The sequence below is a fragment of the Athene cunicularia genome (genome assembly GCF_003259725.1).
Source record: "Athene cunicularia isolate RWA chromosome 26 unlocalized genomic scaffold, athCun1 chr26_part2, whole genome shotgun sequence".
In the NCBI taxonomy this organism is placed as follows: Eukaryota; Metazoa; Chordata; class Aves; order Strigiformes; family Strigidae; genus Athene; species Athene cunicularia.
The window spans coordinates 1551305-1574373 of record NW_020799137.1 but is presented as its reverse complement, the minus strand read 5'-3'; the positions used below and the strand labels follow the sequence as shown (position 1 = coordinate 1574373).

At 41.2% G+C, this 23069-nt stretch overlaps 1 protein-coding gene across 1 annotated transcript in view; it reads left to right on the top strand.

Moving 5' to 3' along the window:
* KDM5B (lysine demethylase 5B) overlaps positions 1-23069 on the top strand; it is a gene marked incomplete at its 5' end in the record, with an annotated part of 44639 nt that overhangs the window by 18424 nt on the left and 3146 nt on the right. The window contains 13 exon segments of the mRNA XM_026864415.1: positions 1507-1669; positions 2668-2787; positions 4524-4718; positions 5065-5246; positions 5891-6015; positions 6330-6480; positions 10132-10246; positions 12238-12593; positions 13737-13875; positions 16195-16374; positions 17229-17387; positions 19268-19753; positions 22089-22200. Of these exon segments, the coding sequence (XP_026720216.1) occupies positions 1507-1669; positions 2668-2787; positions 4524-4718; positions 5065-5246; positions 5891-6015; positions 6330-6480; positions 10132-10246; positions 12238-12593; positions 13737-13875; positions 16195-16374; positions 17229-17387; positions 19268-19753; positions 22089-22200 (2483 nt within the window).

The window sequence follows — 23069 nt, the reverse complement described above, 5'->3', positions numbered from 1 at the left end:
CCTCGAAGGAGCTTGTATCCTGGTACCAGCAGATAGTCCCGGGTGACCCAGGCTGCAGCAGCAGACCCTTCATAGGGTTTAAGGCAATAGTTCTGCTGCATAACTCTGAATCCTGTGACAGTTCTTGAAATGGTAAAAGGAGAAAAACCAAATCTTTGCTTCTAAAGGTGCTTGCAAATAAATCAGTAAGATGTAAGTCCTGATCAGAGGAAGAATTACCATCACTGATGCTGGTGTTTCTCAAGGCAGGAATGTGGAGCTGTCAGGTACCAGTGCAGAAGAAGGTGTCACCGTCCTCCATTCTGCAGCTTGCTGCCTTCATAAGGCTGACACCTTAACACGTCCATCAGAATTGTGTCTGTTGTCTGTTCTCCTGAAGTCCAGAGACCCCTGGTACCAGTATCCTGGCCCAAGTTTAGCATAATTCATAACTGCTGTCATCCACTGACATGTATCAAGGAGCAGAATTCTTGACTAACCCTGTCAGGACACAGGACAGTTTTTAGTTGCATCTGTGGCTGGTCTTCATTAATTCATACAATTGTTCCAAGATGATGACCAAGTCCAAGGCTGCATAGTCATTTAACACTGCGTAGTGATGACTCTGCTTGTGCTGCTCCCTGTGATACCAATGTAACTGCCCTTCCATAGTCCCTCCCACTAGCTGTCCTCTTCACCACCATAGAGCTCCTGTTCGAGCACAGGAGTAAGCTCCTAGATATGAGGGATATGCTTCTGGATTCATACTTCACTCTTTTCTTCTGGAATCCTCCCAATTTCTTCATGATTTATGGAAAAAAATAGAACACTATTGGGTCAGCTTTACTCCACCAGCTCTTCAGGAGTCTAGGGAGAAGATGATTTGCCTGTTATCTTCTTTTCCAAATACCATTTCTAACATTGTTCTTTATAAGGAATTGGAAGGCATTTTCATCTTTGTGCTGCAGTGAGCCAGCTTCATTGTAAACCTCAAACAGTATCTACTGAAACACATCTGTATAATTTTCTCAACTGGCTTGCATTGGGTTAAGCTGTTGCTAAAAGTTCTTTGTTTCTACTCTGGATATGGATTTTTTTCTTTTTTCCTTGATGTCTTTTGCATAATTTGGAAGTTTAGTTTCTACTTGGTATATGTTGCTTTTATGGCAGTTATGCACAAGACAAAGAACTGGCTTTGGTTGTTAGATCCAAGAGGGAGTTTGTGTTCATGGTAAGAGACAAACAACATGTTTTGAAGTTGTGCTGGAATCAGCAGAACTTCACTGAGGACTTCTTCAGTCTTTTTTTCCCCCAGAATATTTTAAGTATGTGCTTAGAAGTGTAGGCAGTTAAAAACTTAGGTCTGGAGGAGGGACCTGTGTAAATTGTGAAGATTCGGGAAGGTACATAATTTTTGCATTCCTTCCTGCTGATAGCCTTCTTTTGACATGGTGTATTTTAAAGCAGAAGACTGAAAATGTAACTTAAAAGATTGCTTATATTTAACTTTTTTTAATAATCTTGCAGGGGGGAGCCTAAAACGTGGTATGGAGCCCCAGGGTATGCAGCTGAACAGCTGGAGGATGTAATGAAGAAGCTTGCTCCAGAGCTATTTGAATCTCAGCCAGATCTCTTGCACCAACTTGTCACCATAATGAACCCGAATACTTTGATGGCCCACGGAGTACCTGTATGTTGTTGGACTCCTGTGCTACTCCCCCAAACCCAACCCTCTTTCATTTGCACTGAATTCTACTTCAAAGCTGATAATTGAAGCCACTTTTATTACAGAGATGGTGTAGTAGTTTCCATGTGTGTTGTATCTTCCTTGTCTAGTATAATGTGCCAGTATGAACAGATGGGCAATGGAATCATTGCTTTTGGAATTGCTTGGCAAACTCTTCTCTGGAGATCCACCTTAGAATATTTCTATTTCTGTATCTCAGCTGGGAAGTTTAGTCTCGACCTTTGAAACAATGGCAGGAGCTCTTCCTATGTCTGTCTAATCAGACACAATTTTTTTGGCATAGAGTTTCTGACAAGGGGCCAAAACCCATTCTTCCTTTATTTGTCATCCACATCCTCTTATATTTCCTGGATAAGTTCTTAAGTATTTTAAAACATTTTTCATCAGTTTCCATCATGCTCCATACTAGATTATTCATGGGAATTATGTCCCTTTACAACTTAATTAGCTTTTGACTAGTTGATCTTGGGACTTAAAGGAAAATCTGGAAAAAGTAGCAAAATTTGTGGTGTGAACTATGCTTTAAGAGACTCCAAAATTGAAAAATGCAGGACGACCTGCCTGCTTTCATGCTGATTGTATAGCACCAAAAGTATTAGATTTACAGCAGTATGAACTTTTGAGTAGGTTCCAAATTTCTCTTCCCCTTCAGCTGCACACTGAAGAGAGCCTTGCCTGTGCTTTACCTCTGTAACTGTGCACAGAGCTAGCAGAGTGCAGAAGGCACAGACAGCTGACTTAAAATGGCTTAGAGTGCGGGTATGGCTGAACGAAACCTCTTTGCTTTCTAGGGTTTCATATGACAGGTTACCAAATGCCAGTTGTAATTCTTGGGCTTACGTTTTAAAACTATCCGAAGTCATCACAGAGGTTACTAGTTCTCGTCACAGCCTTCACTTCTGTTTAGGTTTGACCTAATGCTTGTCTATCTTTTCTCCCAGGTTTATCGAACCAATCAGTGTGCTGGAGAGTTTGTGATCACCTTTCCGAGAGCTTATCACAGTGGCTTCAATCAGGGTTTCAATTTTGCTGAAGCTGTGAACTTCTGCACAGTTGATTGGGTATGTTTCAGAAAGAGTTTTTTTCATTAAGTTTGCAGTTGCAGAGTTGTTCCTAGCTGATGTACAGCTGTAATGTACTGCTGAGGCATAAACCTAGTCCACAGATGAGAAGGAGTCTGTTACTGGAAGCATAATGTTTTGCTGAAGGTATTTGTTTTGTGTAGTGATCTGTGGGCTTTTTCTGGTTCCTCGGGTTTGGTTTGAAATCAGACATTAGGGCTGATGTGTCTTTTACAGCAGGAGGTAGGCAAGGTCCTCTGCAGACCTAGAATATTAGAAGCACCAATACTGCTAGAATCTACTCCTTTTGTGTCCCCAAATTCCATTCAAACCATCAGGAGTTGGAATGAAAGTTTTCTCTTTATTGCACTGGGAATACTCTTAAGAGGTGCTTTTTACAGCTGAAAAGCAAAGCTGACTTGGAATTCTTTTCTACTTTAGCTTTTGTGATTAAATTGGATGATACATTTAACACACATTAAGAACAGTTTTGATAGTCCTCTTGGGGAAAAAATAATTAGAAGAATTGCATCTGATGTGAATATATCCTCTTGGATAGCAGAGGTGCTGTAGGTTTTTAGGTAAGAACACCTTAATGAGAAGGGAACAGAAAGTTTTGATGTTCAAACAGAAGGTTTACAGACCTGTACTTTATTCCCAGTAAGCTTCACTCAGCTCATTGAAGTAACAGAGATAGGCCTACATTACCATTATTAGGTCATAGTAATTACTAAGTTTTTTGTCGTTTTTAAAATAAAAACAAATGAAGGATAGTTGCTCCAAATATACAAGTAATTATTTGTACTTCCCAGCAGATTTCTCAGACACACGGTGTTGCCTGATCTCAGAAAGATCCTTTGAAGCTGCTGATATTTCAGATGGTTCCTCTTCTGATTTTTTTTTTTTTCTTCCCCAAAAGTCTTAGCTATTTGTACATGTAACCCATCTAAAAATGTTGCTCAGTTTATAAAACACTACTTAAAGTAGGAGATGGCTGAAACTGGAAGAAAGCTTTCTGCATTGTGACTGTGTTTGCGTATCAGTTTGGTTTTGGTTTTCCTCTTGTCCTTCCATGAGTTTCATACTGGACTCTTAAGGTGTAACCCCATTGTAACCTGAGCGTTGCTGCCTGCCTGGCCAGTGACAGTGGTAATAAAGCTATGAGTAACCTGCCCAGCTCGTAATTATTTGTTTACTCTTCCTGGGGTTAGTTTAGGGACTTTAATGGTTCTGGAGTCAGCAATTTTATGCAGCACAGGTCACGTCCTACATAAACCAGCCATATCATTTGAGAAAAAGGTGCAGCATGCCCTGCAACCTGCCTTTGGGCAGGGCATCCCTCCAGTGGTAGGAACACGCCCTTTCCATTGACATTTCCCCAGCCTCTGTGTATTTTTTAGCTTGGGTCTTCTTGAGCCTACTGTGGTTTAGTGATAGAACCTACTAGTGATATTACCCCTAATTACATCTCTTCCAGGCAGTGCATTCCCCCTGTGAACACAGCTTAAACACACTGCATCCAGTGTCCACTCTAAAAGAATTATAAGCAGTCCTGGTTTACAAGAACCCAGCATCTTGATTTCTCCAGGTTTACATTCTGAGTTACTAATATTGTTGCTAGAAGGATTTGTCTTGGACTTTCATTTGGATAGTTTTTGATTAGTAGCCTAAAAAGTCAGTACCTTACTGTAGTTTTCAGAATAAATTAATTCATGTATTTAAATTTTCCAATGCAGCTGCCATTGGGTCGCCAATGTGTGGAACATTACCGTCTGCTAAACCGTTACTGTGTGTTTTCTCATGATGAGATGATCTGTAAAATGGCTTCCAAAGCAGATGTTCTTGACGTTGTGGTGGCATCTACAGTTCAGAAAGACATGGCTATTATGATTGAAGATGAGAAGAGGTTGCGTGAGAAGGTTGATAAACTGGTGAGTTGTAGGGGATATGTGTTGTCAGCGGCTTAGAGCTGCGTAGTACCTTCCTGAGGAGCAGTGTCAGGGGAGCGGTTAGGTAAAGAATCATTTATTGTGCATTTTGTTTTAGCATCTGCCCTTTAATATCGTTTAGAATGTATCTGTTAAAGTAATGCTTGTTCTTTCAGTAGTTTAGTCAGAATAGCTGTTTTTTCATTAACTAACATTTCTGTCTACCTGGTTTTAATATCTTTATTTCTAAGCTTCATTATTCCTTTGGTAAATTTATCTTCTGATGTTTTAGCTTAAAATAATCACTTCTTCGTTAGACTTTGAAGTGATGTAACATGCTCTTTTGCAGGGAGTGACTGACTCGGAGAGAGTTGCTTTTGAGCTGTTTCCTGATGATGAGCGACAGTGCTTAAAGTGTAAAACCACTTGTTTCATGTCTGCTGTTTATTGCCCATGCAAACCCGGGTTATTGGTCTGCTTGTACCATGTCGAGGATCTCTGTTCCTGTCCCACCTACAAATATAAACTGGGGTAAGCTTTAGATAGCAAATACTGTTGTGTTCTGGAGATATTTACTGTACGTGTAGATATTGTGGTTTGATAATCTAATGCCTACTCTGTTTTGTCAGTGGTGCTGGTCTCAGTATTTGGTTTCTCTCAGTCCTTTGCAAATACAGTTCCCCCCAACACAAAGTGCCTTTTTTGTGCTCACATACAAAGACTCTTTCTTTTCAGCATTCAGCTCTTCTTGCTCTATAATGACAAAAAATGCCAGATAAGTTAGTTTGCTTTTTTATTTATAGCAACAAGGTCATCATCCCTTATATCCAGTCCTTGCTGAGTAATATTTTTTTGTTTTTGTTGCTTTCCTTCCTGTTGTCATCTTTCCTTTCCTATTGTTGGTTACATCTTTGTCCTGCATGAATGTAGTTTGCCCTAAGACAGTTCCACAGTTGCTTAATTTGTAGTGTTGAAATTGCTTTTTGCAGCATTTGCAGTGTTGATATTATCTTGGGAGGAACACGGTGTGGTTGTAGGTCTTAATTATATAACCCTGAGTGCATAGTAGATCATTTCTGTGTTGTATGGGCCAACACATCTTGATGCCCTTCCCCTTCCACCCTCCTGCTCCCCCAAGTTTTTGCTGAAGAGTTTGAATTTTGTGCCACTTGTAGTTACCGCTACACCCTGGAGGAGCTCTACCCGATGATGAACGCGCTGAAGATGCGTGCAGAATCGTACAATGAATGGGCTTCCAATGTTAACGAAGCTCTGGAGGCAAAAATTAACAATAAAAAAAGTAAGTATTTTACCTTTTGTCTCCCACAAATAATTTTAAATTACTAATTTCTTGGTTTTAATTTCTGAACCTTAGCAACTTCTGTCTTATGTGATGATCAAATCCTATATAATTTCATGTTTTAAAGTAAATATTTTAGATGTTATAGTCCCAGAAATTATGCGAAGCTGCCTGAGAAGATTGTAAATCACTTGGACACAAAATATAACTGAAGTTGAAATAGAAATGTATTTATTGTGTTGTCTTATTCAGCCTTACCATTTAAAATCTATCACAAAGGGAGACTCTTGTTAACTTAGTATCTTTCCCAAAAGGTCTCATCAGTTTTAAGGCTTTGATAGAAGAATCAGAAATAAAAAAGTTTCCAGACAATGATCTACTGCGACACCTCAGACTGGTTACGCAGGATGCAGACAAATGTGCCTCAGTGGCGCAGCAACTCCTTAATGGCAAAAGACAAACCAGGTAAATGTTACTGTATGTGTTTGCAATGAAACTGAGTCACTAAAGATAGATGCCCATGGCCAGTGAGAGATGCCAGCGTTCTGTAAGACTTAAAAATGAAAGTAATCTTTTTGTCTTCTCAAGAGAGCCATCTTTTACAGGGAGATTCACCTCTACTGCATGTAATAAGTTAAACATCCTGAGCTTTCAATCTCTTCTTCCTCTGTGTTTGACAGTTGGCAGTAAATTCATTCTAATGTTCCCCGAAAGGAAAAATTGGTTTGATATTTCCAGACAGAGCAACACCCAACAAGATACAGTCCACTTGTCTTTGTGCCATGGGGACTAAAAATCTGTCGGTGTTGCATATGTCATTATATTCATTACACTTTATGCCTTGTGGAAAAATAAAGTGTCTTAACTCTTGAGCTGATGATGATGGGAATACTGTATGAGAAGTCTGAAAAATATTTGCTCTTTCTTTGGCGACACTTATGTTAAATCTTTTAGACAGGTTATTTGCTTGAGGAATTTGAAGACAGGGCAGTGCAGTGTTTGGGTAATAGATTCTTTGTGAACTGGCTGCTGGGTCCCGCTAGCACTTTCCATGTCTGAAATGAGTCAGAAGATCCAGAAGGACAAGGCCAGATTTCCTCATAGCATCGGTTTGATCGTGACTGTACTGATGTACTAGCCTTTCTCTCGGGGATCACAAATTACCATCTTCTGTTGCAGATTCTTCACCCAGATTTAAAATGGCAGCATTTAGTCTTCTGGGATTATAGGTTTCTAAAAAAAAATCCTGGGTTTATGTACGTGGAGGACGAAATTGCTCAAGTCCAACAGTCTTAACAGTGTGAAGTACTTCAGGAAAACCTGTTCATCTTTCATCCCAGCTGGACAATTGTCACCTGTTTCTGCTGCTTTGAACAATGTGGTGTTTATCAGAGCACTTGTTTTTGTGCTGGTATAGCTGCACATGCATGGCTTCTGCATGTTGCCTGCCTCAGCAGGAATCTTGTAGCTTGTCACTCCCTGTGGTACTTTAAAGGACTTTGGTAGTAGAATATCCAACTACTATTTAGACATGATTCTGGTAGCTGTGCTTTCCCTTCCTAATGGTCCTTGCATAAGTCTTTGTAGAAAGGACTTCATAAAAATTAACCTTCACTGTCTTGCAAACACAAGAGGATGAAGCCCCTGTCACAGAAACATAAAAGTATCACAGCAGGAAATTCAGCACCCCAAGAGACATGACTTCTGCCAGATAGATGATTTCCCATGCAGAGATTCATGGCACTGTTATTGAAGATCTTGTCTGCTCCTGATCTCTTCCTTCATTCAGCATTGAGCCATGTCTTCTCCTTTTGGCATCCCCAGTCTGGGTGATCTCCTGCCCCTGATATTTGCTCAGGCCTCCTGATGATGAACTTGGAGCAGCACCCAGGCCCCTTCCAGCTGTTCTGTGCCAGACAAGCTCTTCCAAGAGTCTGTCCTGCTCTTAACATGTACCTGACTTTGCTTGGCCTGGAAAGAGCAGGGAGTAACTTTTATCTTCATCTCCTCGACTTGGTCTGTTCTCTTGTCGCCGTGATCGTGTATCAGCCTTTTTCACAGCTGTACTTGCCAGCTCCTTCAGGTTTGCAGACTGTGATGAATAATCCACCCAGTGGTGCACTACACAGGATCAAGGCAGTGCTTGGATTCCATTTCTCATTCGCTCTAGAAGTGTTTTTAGCCCTTCTCTCACCATTTCTCCTTTGATCTTTTTGGCGTATTTCTAGGAAAAGTCCAGTAGCATGTCTTTGTGATTAGAACTTTAAAAACCCATGTTATTTGATGAATTTTTTTTTTTTCTTAAAAGACTGAAGGGGGGAGTGATTATAACATATGTAGGAAGACATAAAGAAGAGAATAATGTGCTTAGAGCCTTAATGCATGTTATCAAATGCAGTTTTATCTCTGAAGTTCACCTATCTGCAGGATGTTGGGCAGCATTCATCACACCAGCTGCTGTGTTGGTGATGAAGGATTGTGGATTCTGCCTAAAGTTTGATAGATGCTTTTGACAAACTTCCCTGTATGGACTGAGCATTTTGTTCTGATCTCAGTTTGGAAGAGAGCCATGCAGTAGACTTGACTCAACCGGAAGGGTCATCCCTGTTAATCATGGTAGTCAGTGATGCTCAAGGATCTCCTCCTGTATAGTACTGCACCACAGTTCCTGGGGAGAAGAGACCAAGACAGATGATAAATATTCTCTTAGGGTAAATCCTGTGACTCTGGCTCACCATCTCCTCTGTAGTACCTGAAGAAATGCAGATGGGCCGTGCTTCCCTATTTCCATTGGTTCTTACAGTGATTACAGAGTCCTGGCTGATGCTGTTTGGCAGATTGTTCTCTGAACATTGTCTGAATGGGGCCAAAGGACAGTGTGGCCCTCATTCCCCTCTGGCACTGGAAGGGAACAGCATGACAGCAGCACAAGTACAAAGGGATGTTCTAACTATCCATCCCCTTCCTTCCCTGGGTCTCAGGATACCTTTTCTACTTCTTAGTGTCCCAAGAGTTTAGAGACCTTGTGCTTAGAGATCTTCGTAATTAATAACCCCGGATGGATGTGCGCTTTATTTCTGTTAATGCTTTTTTTCAGGCTCCTGCAATTTCTGGTTATCAGAAACATCTTGTATCAGTCAGTTTTGCAGCTTATATATATATATATATGTGTGTGTGCATATGTATATGTATGTAAATATTTATTTTTAAAACTTGTGCCTTTTCCTGGAAGATTCTGCAGAACTTCCACAAAAAATAGGAAAACATTTTCAACCGTAAAGCAGCCTGTGTTGTACCTGAGCCTTTGTATTCATTTTATTGCTCAACTTACTGTGGACATTGCAGCTCCCAATGTCATCTTGCATATCCTTTAAAAATAATTATTTTTAACATAGAATAGTAACTGAAATTTATTTTATAGTGTTCACATTCCAGTCATGCTGGCATATCCTGCTGGGATGTTGTTTTCCTCTTTTGTTTAAATGACATATTGTGGATTAAATTGGAGCCAGCATTGTAAGAGATTTCTTTCCTTTTCTGTTCTGGCTTCTCAGACCTAGCTAATATTGGCTTGAGTTTAGAGAGGTTTTTTAATATTAGCCAATTTGTTAACACTTATAAGCCACTCATTTGATACGAAGCTTTTAGATAAAAATGAAAACGATGATTTCAGCGTAAAGAGGATTTTTCAGAAGTGCCTACATGACCTGTAACTATAAAACCCATTCAAAATTGGGATTTGTTCTCTTTTGGTATGGGCATGGGGAGAGCTTACTACAATAGCTATTGCAACATAACTGAATAGTTTATCCACAATTGCTTTGTGTTCTGGAAAAAAGCCTAATTTTATTCCATAATAACCAGTGCTCTTCCAAGGCTGAGTAGTTGTTCCAGAATACTATTTAATATGAAAGAGTATTTTCAACAATAGCTTGTTCTGCTATAGCTAACTGAAGTTTTCCCATGTATGTAAGCCCTAGGCTGCTTGGATGGTTTTGAATATTCTATTATTTGTGAGTAAAACTTGACTCACAAGAAATCATAAGCAGATGTTTGAGAAGTTTAGATTTTATTTGATAGTGGCATCCAACAAAGTTGAATTGTGTGTAATTGCAGGTACCGCTCCGGGGGAGGAAAGTGTCAAAATCAGCTGACTGTGAATGAGCTCCGGTTGTTCGTGAGGCAGCTGTATGCTCTACCCTGTGTCCTCAGCCAGACACCATTACTGAAGGTAACTTGGAAAGTTCTAGGGGAAAAAACATGAGCATTTGTCACAACGATGTATTTGCACTGCATTCATCTCCTGTCTTGTATGTGCTCCAAGAATAAATACCTTTAAACTGTCAGTAACTTGGGCTTGTTGAGTTGCTTAAAAACGGAGCTTTCTGACCTGCTGGTGTTCATGGTCAGTAGACTTTTGTACTGATAGAGGAATCAAAATGTTAGTTGTATGAAGTAATTTCAAAGAAACAGCAGGATGACCTGGGTAACTACAGATTAAAAGTTTGGGGCCAGTTAACTAGTCTCCTCTTGAGAGTGAAGCCAAGTTTATCTGAAAATATTCAAAGCTCCTTAGGGCTCTGAGTGACAGTTCTCCCATTCATATCACTTCCTTGTTAATTCAGAATCTGCTTTCTCAGTCTTGTAATTAGATACCACCTCGTGCTGTCAACCCATGTTCCAGGAAACAACACAGATAACACTAGCCAAAGCTACCAGCCTAAATACATGTTCTAGCAGAGTACCTGCTGCTGACAATGAGTCAGATCACTTTGTCTCCCACAACCAGCTAGTGCTGATTACTTACTCACCAGATGATCAGCTCTCAGACAAGTTGAAAGTAATTCAAGATTTGGTGTCAGAATTTGCTGAAATGCTGCATATCGCACTGAGTGGTAATTAAAAAAAAAAAAAAAAAAAAAAAAATTCCTGTCTTAAAGGAGAAGGGCTTTTCATATTTGTGACTCTTGGAACCAGGAGATGCAGTGTGCAGCTCCTGAACTGTCTGTTAAGGATCCACACAATGCCGAGAGACCCAACGGCATCGTGTGACTTTGAATCAGGATAGACCAGTTCAACTCAGCTTTGTGACTATTGATTGTGAAGCTTTATCTGGTGTGGAATATGTGAATCAGATTTTATGTAATCCTATTTGTTTGTTTATAACATTGTAATTCTGAAGTTATCTCACTATTTAAAAAGCAGTTCAGGAATGCCAGACATGCAAACAGTTGTTCTCCATCTGGCATTTGTGAACAGGGAAATATCAAACACATATGGTCAGGGTATTCTTTTATATCATTCTCAACAATCCTAAATTATGTGTAGTCCTGTAAATAAGGCTGTTAATATAAATGACCAACAGTTACTGGAGATTGGTTCACAATTTAATATATCTCTAAAAAGGCTTTATTTCCATTATGTGTGAGATTGTCTACCTGGCAAACAACCTCACTGGCAAACCATCAAGATGTCAGCTGTGAAGGAAGAACTTACTGGCTGAAATGCTATTCTAGCAGTACTAGAAGCAGGGCAGGATGACTAGATACAGAATAATTCCAGCCTTTGCAGTGAGATTACACTGGCTAACTGTCCATTATCCCGGCTGAAATGCAAACAGCCACAGAGATACCTTTTTGGGGTAATTAGCTGTTGGACATATGGAGGGAGAGAAGGTGTTGCACTCCATGAAAGAAGAAAATGCCTGTAGCTTACTGGGACTATGGTCCAGCTCAAAAACCTTAATGATGCAGCAGAAATGAACCCCAGAAGCTCTATGCCCTTCTCAACATTCTTCAAAGCCACCTTAATCTTAACCTTGTTGTTCTTCAGCCACTTGAATCATTCCAGAACAGAACCAGAAAAGAGCGCTGATGAAACACATAAAGTTTCCCTTTAGATCCTTTCTGTGGTTCTGAGTCCTCCTCTCGACACCTGGCTCTTAGCTCAGAGGAGTTTGGAGTGGAATTCCCTCGTCCTATGATCCTCAAGCTTGTGGACACATTATGCATGAGGAGGTGCTGATCTCCATCCACACTGTGTGTTGAAGACACACTGTTAAAGTGTTCCAGGTGTCAGGGTAGTTTGCTGTGCACGTTGTATGTATCACAGTGTAGTGTGTGCTGGGAGGGGTGCGCTTAGATGTTTAAAATTGCACTTCATCATTTGAGAGATTTGGCAGTGGGTTTTCTTCTGATTTATTGTTGCATCTGTATATTTCAGGATCTTCTTGATCGTGTGGAAGATTTTCAACAACAAAGCCAAAAACTCCTTTCTGAAGAGATGCCTAGTGCTGCAGAACTTCAGGAGCTGTTGGATGTCAGCTTTGACTTTGACGTTGATCTGCCCCAACTGGCTGAACTGCGGATACGCCTGGAACAGGCACGCTGGCTTGAGGATGTGCAGCTGGCTTCCTCAGACCAAAACTCTCTTACTCTGGATGATATGAGACGTCTTATAGACTCAGGTGTTGGACTTGCTCCCTACCCAGCAGTTGAGAAAGCAATGGCGAAGCTGCAGGAGCTCCTTACTGTCTCTGAACACTGGGATGACAAAGCCAGAAATCTGATAAAGGCCAGGTAGAAGCTAAATCTTAATGTTGTGTTTTGTAGTTCTGTGAGCTGTTTAAGATAGAAATATTTGGCTTCTGAAGAGGCTCTCTCTGTTTTGTGAACTCTTTCATCCAGTTCACAGTGTGAAGGCAAAACTTGTGCCATCCAGAAGGACAAGATGGAGAAGGGGCATGAGTGATTGAGCAATTTTAAACATTGGTGTTGGCTTGCACTGTTTGTGGTGCTTCACCATTGTGCAAATTCTCCTTTTGCCTTAAGGAAGCGTTTTAAGATGCTTCTTCCTTCCTTTCCACCTTCTTCCCTCCCTCAGTGTCAGACTGGAGGGTGCATGTCCAGAGAGAGCTTAGGTATAGAATTCCAGCTGGTAAAACTGTTATGTGGATTATTTCTAATGTTGAGGAGATTTTTCCAGATCAGTTGGTACAGGGGAGAAGCAAATAAGCCAAATATATCCTTACTGAGAAAAATTTTCTTGCTTGTTGCTTTGACTTTCTGATTTGTAAAGTACAATGGGGAGAGCACAGGCTACTTGAAGTTCAGAAGGTTGGCACGAACTTGTATGCAAATTTTCTTCTCTCAGTATTCCTGACTTTTAAATACTTTTTAAAATTTTTCCGCCAGTCTCAATTATGAAAGCATTTGAGTGTTTCTTACCCGTTAGTAATAGTACTGTTTTAAAATGATAACTTCATAGAGCACAAAACTGGAATAAGCTTGCATTTAACCTCCAAAATGGAGATGCTGTTGTGTTTCTGCCTTTTTAAAATGTCAAAATCAAATTCTGAAATACAGAAAAGCCATCTTGTGGGGTTTTTTAACCTTCTAATGTAGAATCTCTTAGCTGGTACTGTTTTAGGGTTCAGTGTGTGTTTGAGGAGCCAAGGTTCTGTCATTCAAAAGTTCATAAATATTAAATCTCCCATAAACCCCAATGTGTGAATATTTCTAGTAGCAGTCTATAGCAAGCAAATACACATTTCTAAAATCACCCCTGTGTTACTAATGCCCTGGCTGTACAGTAAGTGTCTCTAGTACTGGACATAATGTCATTATTTGGTGTAACCCTTTGGTTTTAATAAGCCAGATGGGTAGAAACCCCAGTTGTATTGCAGTGAGTGTTTTACATTCTGAGATGTTTTGTTTACGCAGACCACGGCAGTCCCTGAGCAGTCTTGTAGCAGCAGTGAAAGAAATAGAGGAGATCCCAGCCTATCTCCCAAATGGTGTTGCCCTGAAGGACGCGGTGCAGAAGGCCAAAGACTGGCTGCAGGAGGTGGAAGCTCTGCAGGTCTGTAAACTCTGCTCTTGGCTTTGTGGTGAGGGATAGTAACCCCTGTCAGTGTAACAGACCTACGCTCTGTTGTGTGCACTTGGTGCTTCAGTATTGCACAGAATTGAGAATGCTTCATCTGTAACACCTGTTGCCCTAGACACAGTGCAGTTACACTCTGAGCAGTGCTATAATTTTTACTTCTGTTTCTGGACCTGATTTGTATTTCTTCACCTTTGCAATAAAATCTATTAACAAAAATCTAAAGTTAAAAAATACTATATTATGGAACTTTACCTTAAATTTTGCTCAGTTGACTAGTAACAATTACCTGGTAATCATATTTCTGTGTACCATTCTGCACCTTACTGCATTCCTGAAACACATAGTATGGAGCAGGTTCTGTTGCTGACTCATGAATAAACAAATCCCCTAAATCACTAATTTAGAAGATGCTAGAGCAAAGCCTTCATCTGCTTGATTAAACAAATAACTTTGCTCTAGCATCTTCTTAAAAAAAAAATAAAAAATTTCGTATTTCATGAATATTCCTGATCACAGAAGGGTTCTATCCTTGTATTTTCTCCAGTTCTGAATGCACCTTTCTGGAGCATGCCTCTCACCAAGACCTGAGATTACAAGGATATTAATACTTACTGTGGTGGAATTGCCTCTTCTGAGACCCCATAGAATTCCCTTGCTGTTTCCATATCTGTGTCATTAGTGATGTTTCAGACATCCTGTCATGGAGAGGTATTCCTTCCTTTGTTAGCCGTTAAGCATGGCCAGTCTGAAGGCTGGTTCTTGTTCTCTTCCTCTATGGTCAGCCTTCAATTGCATAGATTAAAGTACTTGCAATTTTGTAGCAATTCTGTCTGAATTTTGAGGTGGAGGTTAACTTGATTTCCCTCTCTTCCTTCCATCTTTTCTCCATCCTCTTCCATTTTTAAGACTTTTTCCAGCTTTGTGTGATTTCCATTTCCATGTTCACACGCTGAAAGTCTTGAACTGAGCAAGAAGTTGACGGCAGAGAATGACAACCAGAGCCTGATAAAGAGGAAGGTTTTCACCTTGGCTTCTGGCACTTCCCAGTTTCCTCTCCTGTATTTTTTTAAGGTTTTTGCATCTTTTACAGTTCAGTGGCAGCTTAACGCTCCCCTCTTCTCTCTTCCCACTGCCCCCGATGTGCTGTGCCGGTTCAAGCCCCGGTGAGCAGTCGTAGCCTGGGCTGACTCCTTGAAGTGGTTCATGGCTCAGGCTGGCAAGTGCTCGAGCCAGGGGTCAGTGGGACTGCACGGGCCAGGAAAGGGTGGGACTGGGGTAGCCCTGAGTTCACTTTTTGATAAAAGTTGCCAAATATTTCCTGGTATTTTCATTTGTCATCGTGTTTTTTCTATAAAGTGAACTCAGTATTTTCAGGCCTATCTGACCTAAATTGGGCTTTTAATAAAAACTTACTTCTAGTTCAAGAAGCTTTTATTTAAAAAAAATTACTTGTCCTGGGCTTAAAAATTTTGAAGGAATAAAGTTCATGGAATACTAACTTTTGTTTGAGGGCTGTCTCAAGAGGACTTATGTGAATTGTTCTTGGCATTTGCTAATTTCGTGGTTTGGATTCTGAAATTCTGCCTCCTGAATATGGAAAAATGTGTCTGTGCCAAGAATTTTTGCTTCTGTTCTGTGAAGATTTTAGTAAATGCCTGCAGTCATTGTGACTTGCAGAAAGTTCTTGGTTATCAGTACTTTGAGTTTTGCTGCTAGAGATGTTGGGGTTGTTCTGGATGAATAGTTCTCGAGTCCCCCATCACTGCCGATTTTAGAAATTACCTCTCAGTGCTGCTTTACTGCTGCTCATCTCACTGGGTTGCCTTAGGCATAGGCAGCTCAGTGAACGCACAGAGATCGCTTTCAGATGGCTCATTGGATATTGAGATGGTTCCTTGCTTTCGGCATGGCAGGGACTGGGTTAGACTTGCCTTCTGAGTCTATTTCAAAATTATTTTGATTTTCTGCTGTGAATGCAGATTGTTAGATTGGCAGTCTGCTTATATTGTTGGCAGTGTCTTTTTTTAAAAAACCAAAACTCTCATTTGCTAAGTGTATTCCCCACGCCCCCCCACACCCTCCCCAAGTGTTTTATTAGTTTTGTCTGTACTTAATGATTAGAGCATGGGAAGCACAAATGCTGGAATAACAGCTATAGAGGTGACTGAAGTGTCTCGGCAGTAAATTTGTTTTTACAAGTTCTACCTTCAGTTAATCTAAATGACTTGCTGTGATTCATGGCAGTGGTATATTTTATATACATCAAGCATTTCTTAATTTATAATCTGCCAGGTTGGAGGACGCGTGCCTGTGCTGGACACACTAGCAGAACTTGTCACAAGAGGCCGATCTATTCCAGTGCATCTGGACTACCTGCCGAGGCTGGAGTCCTTGGTGTCTGAAGTTCAAGCGTGGAAGGAGTGTGCAGCTAACACATTTCTGTGTGAGAATTCCCCTTATTCTCTTCTGGAGGTAAGAGATCTCAGCTCTAGAGAAGACCACTCTTTATGCCACAGCAAAACCACATCAGAGTTACACTATTAACTCATGAAGTAGCAGTAAATATAAAGTATATTTGCAGAATTGTTTAAGGTATTATATTACCTATTTTAACATAATTTTTATTAGATTGACCTATACTTTTAATGATAATTTAAAACTTTTTAAATGCTTAAGATTTAGCTATGATTTTTCTATTCTTTTTAATCAGTGGCTAATGAGAGCATGCTGTGCCACAGTCTGACATTTTCAGTATGAATATGGGAATATTGACATATTTATGGCACTGAATTTACTTCATCACGTTAGGCTGCAGCTGCTGGAGTGCAGGTTCAAACCTGCCTCATCCACCTCCAGTTTAGCTGTGATAAGGGTGAGGCTGTAGCTGCTTTAGCTGGTCTTCTGAATCTGTTGCTGCACGTGTGTGAACACCTGCAGTTCTAGGACAGTCCACACCCTCTAGCCTACGCTGAGACCCTCTTACACCCCCTGCCCTCCTCTCTGTTAGGACAGAGAAATCCAGGGCAGCCCCTGGAATCCTGGGCTTGCAGCTTAAATTGCCTGAAGGCTATTCAGTGTATCAGCTGTCTCTATATAGCAGCAATCTGAATCAACCAGGGAGGTGTTTCTGGTCTGCCCATTTTATAAAATTGAATTTTTAACCTTCCAACTCTCCCCATTTTCCAGATAACCTCATCCTAGTCTCCTAAATCTTTGATTGGAAAAAACTCCAGGAATCCTTGTTCTAACTAGTCATATGTGGCTGTGTTAGGGCAGGGGGAATGCATTAAAAGTGTTGCAGGCAATACTGCTCTTCTGTCCATCAGGTGTTATGTCCCCGGTGTGATATTGGAATGCTGAATCTGAAGAGAAAGCAGAAGAAGTTGAAGGAGCCAGTGCCGAGTGGAAAGAAGAAAAGCACTAAGCTAGAGACTCTGAGTGACTTGGAAAGGGCACTCTCTGAGAGCAAAGATACTGCATCTGCGGTATGTGGTTAAAGATTTTTTTTGAACTGGAGTTTCTTCTAATTTCTTCAAATCTTTGTTTATGTTTGCCTGTCGTGCAGAAGTGTTACCTTCCACTCTTTTCTGCTTGCTCTGCTGTTCTGCAGAAGGACTTCTAAGACTGCGCTTTTCTGTGCTTGTGTCAGACTTTCCAAAATTGCTTTTAGTGGAAAAAATGTGTGTTGTCTTTATGCATGAAGTAGCCTTACAGTTTGCCAGGCAATGTCTGTAGCCTGACAAAGCAGAGAAAACTAAGAAATTGAGACCTATTTTCCTCCACCATACCAAAACCTCATTAAAGATAGGATAGGATTTTCCCAAGTCTGATCCCTTTAGAGAACGCAATAACCCAAACCCATTTATAATTAAAACAAACACCATAAATAATTGAAGAAAACTTCATGCATTATGAAGTCAATAAAACACTAGTTCTGGATGGAGCAGACTTAGTGGTAAAGTGCTTCATCCCAAAAGATCTATTTCAGAGACTCCACCATGATCAGATTAAACCGTGTCCCATGATTAATGAGGGGCGATAGACTGATTTGGTAGGGTGTGAATATAATTGTCCCTTTGGCTATGGGACATTTAAGTTTTAACCTGTGGCAGCTACTTGAGACCTGTATGTTCAGTGTTTGGTTTTGGCCTCTCTTGTCTGGAAATCCAGACTTACAGACTGTGTCCTCTGAACCACACACCCTTCTCCTCTTTGACTGTATTATCTCTTGTAATAGTTGGGAGAGAGAGAAGGACACTCGCATGCACTGCACGTAGGAAAACATCTTCATTTAGTGCGGCAGGTTTTGCTTCTGACACAAGGGGAACAGGAATCTTCTTGCAGTGAAGGTTTGGATACTCTCCCAGCCCAGCGCTGGAGCTGCAGTGCTGAGCACCTGTGCGTGCGCCGTGGGGTGTGCTGTGCCCGAGTCCATCTCTGCCCATGCAGGACACAGTTGTCTTAATTTTTGTGTACCTGATTTTTCTCTAGTCATCACATTTCAAGGCCATGATATGTGAAATAACTGCTTTTTAAAATTTTAAACCCTTCTGTATACATTTATTTTTATATATATAATAAACTACATAGCAGCCGCAACTTATAAATTCTACTAATTGCTATATTGCTATCTTTAATATTGCTATATTGCTATCTTTAATAAACAAATTGCTATTGCTATATTGCTATCTTTAATAAACAAATATATTGCTATCTTTAATAGCAGCTAATGCTAAGGATTCCTGAAAAAAAGGATCATGAGCAGGTGTAGAAATGTCAAACAACACATTCAGGACTACACCTGAATTTCACTTGGTGTTTACAAACCCCAGAAGCAATTACATAGATCAGGGTACGGCCCTCTGCACTTGACAATCTGTGCAAGGTAGTTACCAGAGATGCACCTGTGTTTCTGAAAGCTGCCCAGATGTGTGTTAGCATTATGCAGAGTCAGACCACGTATTTGAGAGATGTGTTCATAGAGAAGTACCTGCAAGCCAAATCTGCACTTGTTTCAGTGTCTAAACTGCTTGAATGAGGGTAATGGGTTTGTAGTTTAGAACATGAAGGATTTGGAACAGAGAGGAAGGGAGAGAGTTAGGAGGATATTTTTTTGCAAAGGAGTGTTTTGTATCTGTGGGCCTGATGAGAAAACAGAAGGAAACTGGTCACATAACTGCACATTCTAATAACTGCTTCGCTTCAGACTTCCAAAGCTTTGAAGGCGTAGAGGGGCGAGGAGCTTCTTAACAATGTGAAATACTCGCTGATGTATCTGAAGAGTGTGATTGTGCAGAGGTCATCGTGTTTCTAACGAGTGATGTTCCTTTCGAGATGACATCCCTTTCTTTGAACTCCCTTTTAGATGGCTACACTTGGGGAAGCCCGATTAAAGGAAATGGAAGCGTTGCGTTCTCTGCGAGCAGCCAACGAAGTGAAGGTGTTGTCTAGCGAAGAGGACACAGAACTGAAAGTCTGTCTGTGCCAGAAGGAGCCGGCTGCTCCGATGATACAGTGTGAACTCTGCAGAGGGTTCTTCCATACCGGCTGTGTTTCCGTGCCCAACGTTTTGCAGGGACCTCGTGTGTGGCTCTGTCCACACTGTCACCGCTCAGAAAAGCCGCCGTTAGAGAAGATCTTACCGCTGCTGGCCTCCCTGCAGCGCATCCGGGTGCGGCTCCCTGAGGGGGATGCTTTACGGTATATGATCGAGAGAACTGTGAACTGGCAGCACAGAGCACAACAAATGTTATATTCAGGGAATCTAAAACTTATACAAGACAAAGTTGGCTCAGGATTATTGTACAACAGATGGCAAGCCACAGCAGGCCAATTGCCAGAGACAAACAAGGTGAGGCTGAGCTGTTTCTGGGTTTCCTGGTGGTGGGTGGTCAGCAAGAACAGTCTGTAACAGCTCACTGGGTTTTGGGTTCCTTGTATCAGCATACAGATCCTGGCAAGGCAAACCCTGGGTTGCTTTACTGATAGAAAGAGTTGGGGTTCTGCCCTGACAGTTAGCCAGGGATATGTGTGTGTGTCCTCCAGCAACAGCTTCGTGTTCTCCTAACGGAGTCCTGGGAACAATCGCTCCTGAAGGGTCTGTTTTCCCTTCTCCTCCTCCCAGCTCCTACGCTCTGATGGGACACTATTCATGACAGAGTTGCTACAGCTATTGTTTCCAGAGTGCTTAGTATTCAGTTAGTCTTTATATTCTGTTTTTACAAGTATTTCAGTTTTAAGTGTTGAGATTTAGTAACCGAGGCACAAACTGTCCAGTGCATTACCAGCTTAGCTCTCAGATGAGGTTGTTTGCAACAGGGTATCTTCATCCCTTACTGCTCCTCCTTCTCCTTATCACTTAGACTAGAACTCCTAAGCTGAATATTCTGCTAATATTACTGAGTTAAGCTACAGTAACTGTTTCAGGTGTGGTCATGAAGGAGTTTCAAACTTCCAGTAAAGACCTTTCAGCAGAAAGCACAGGGAAAGTGAGAAATGGGTTAAATATTTCTAGTTTTCCTAAAATACTAAATGCTGAAAAAATCTGAAATAAAAGATCTGTGCAGCATAAAGAATGTAAAACACCCCAGAATGAAATGCACGCTCTTGCTTTTACTTTCTGATTGAAACACCTTAGTTTTGCTAGTCCAACCCTGTTACAGTTAGTTTGTGTGTTTGTGATTTCCTGCTCAGTTATAGTAGAACGTAAAATGTGCCACACATACTTGAAGAGAGAGGTTTGTATTTGCTTCTCCAGTAGCTCAGCTATACCAAGTTGCCTGCATTGACCAAATTTTTCAAATAGGCAAGCATAGTTTTAGAAATTAAGATGATATTTAGACATCTATGAGAATTCTTCTGATAATTGAGCTTTGAAAGTGTCTTTTCACTAGACCAACTAGTATAGTGGAAAAAAACTGGGCAAGATTTTGGGCACGTAAGTTGATATGTGGGTCAGAAATGGAAACAGTAAGCTTAGTTTTATTAGCAGAGTTTTTTATTAGCTCAGTGTGGCATTGTGAGGTTCCTCCAACATGAAAGCAGTCTAACCCATTTTGTGTGGTCTGGAGCTCAAGTCAGCAAACCTCCTAAATGCAGGTAGCTCTAGCAGAGCCACTTCAGGTCCTTGGGACCACATTTCCCAATCAGGAGTCCCTGGGAAGCTCAACAGAAGAGTGCCTGAGCACGGGCCTGGGTCCCTCGCTGTGCCTGAGCTGAGGAGCCCTCCTGCAGCCAGTGGTACTGCGGGCAGGTCAGAGGTGGCCTCCAGGGCCAGCTCGGCTCAGGCACTGAGCTACAGCTTTGGTCTCGGTGGATCTGAGGTGGTTTTTCAGTGAATCCAGTGTCTCTGCGTTGCTGTCCTGTCACAATTCTATCTTCCCTGTTTTCTGGGGTAATCCAACACCCTTATTCTCTCAGAGAAGCCTGTAGCAGTAACCCCGGGACTTGGGCTTCTTTGGCACTGGCCAAAGTGAAGAATGTGGAGCATTTAGATGAGTTTGAAAAATTCACTTTAAAAGAGCTGTGAGAATTGATGAGAGCCAGATTTTGAAAGGAGCCTAGACACACCTGCATTAGTGAAGTAGACAATATTTTGGAATGCATCAGGGGAGATGCCTTTCTGACACTTGTGAGTCCAAAACTGACACTTGCTGGCTTGCATAAGTGACCTTTGCATAAGTAAGTGCATGTTTTGCCATTGGCATGTCTTCTGCACCTGCTGAGGTAGAGAGAAGTGCTTCAGAATGGTTAGATGTCTCATCGGATCAAGGCTGTGAGAAATGACTTCTTTATTGTGAACAAAAGGAGGAAGCTCTAGTATTTACCCTGTGTCACCTCTGGAGCTGAAGCTCTCACTTCCACAACTCTGGGAGGATCCCTCAGTGACTCTGCCTGTGTTGTCTCTGCTCCACAGGCTCCTTTGCTTCTGGTGGAGCATGAGCTAGGGCCAGTTTCTGATCACCGTGGACATGACAATTCACAGCTAATAATTCTGGCAATAAAGTTGCTTTTGCCTATTTTCAGGTGTAGGATGAAGGATTTGGGTGTATTAGATTGAGCAGTTTCCAAGAATACAAGATTTAAGCAATTGTAAGAGAAACAAGTATTGATTCTGTTGCAGTTATTTGACACTTCAAAACCATATGTTTAGTGAAAATATCTGTGTATTTTGTTTTCTTTTATAGGTTTCCCAGACAATTGGAGCAATGTCATTCTCCATGCCTCATGACTGGGATAACAGAACCATATATTTACATTCTCCATTTTCTACAGGACAGCACTGCATCCCACTTCATGGTTTGTAATCTTCGCTTTGATTTTTTTTTTTTCCTTTTTTCTTTTCCCCTTTGCTTTTTTCCCCTGTGTTTGGTGAAGAAGAGAGGTTGTTCTGGTCAACAGGAGATGGCTGAGGCAGGGAGGCATGTCGCTGCACAGTGTGGCTGGTTGCTTCTCCATCCCCTCAGCAGCTTTGAAACTTTATGTCCAGCTTTGTTGGGGGGGTAAATTTCTCAATGATACAAACTTCCCACATGTCATAAAAAGATGTGGCGTGGTAGGACAAGAGGGTATCAGTGGAGAGCTGGCCCCTTCCCACATGCCCAGCACACAGCGGGCTGTGGCCAGCCAGACGGGCTGCAGGAGTGGGAAATGGCAGGGAGAGACTATTTAATTGTAGAAGGTGGATGGGAACAACATAGGGAAGTGGTACTGGAGCCCATGGGGTATCCACAGGACATGAATCCACGTAAGTTTTGCTACAGCATAGCTGTCAGAGTCACAGAGACTTGAGTTTTCTCAGCTGCTGTGGCTGCTGCTGTGCGGGTTCGCTCAGTGCAGGTTCAGCATCCTTCCTAGCTTAGACTTTGTGTTCATTGGACTAACACAAACATGCTATAAATTACATTGGTTTATGACTGTAAAGTAAGTTATTTATCATTTCTTTCCTCATGATGCATAATACTCTAAGGATGCAAGTCAAGCGTTACCTTCATGTTTTCAGATCAGTGAAGCTTAGTCCATGCTAATATTGCACAAGACACTTCAGTTTAACATTACAGTTAAAATCAAACAAGGCAGTTTTGTACAACCAGGTTTATTTTTCAGGCCATATTTGAATTGTACTGAATACTATACTAAAAAGCTGTTATTTACATGATGATTTTGCC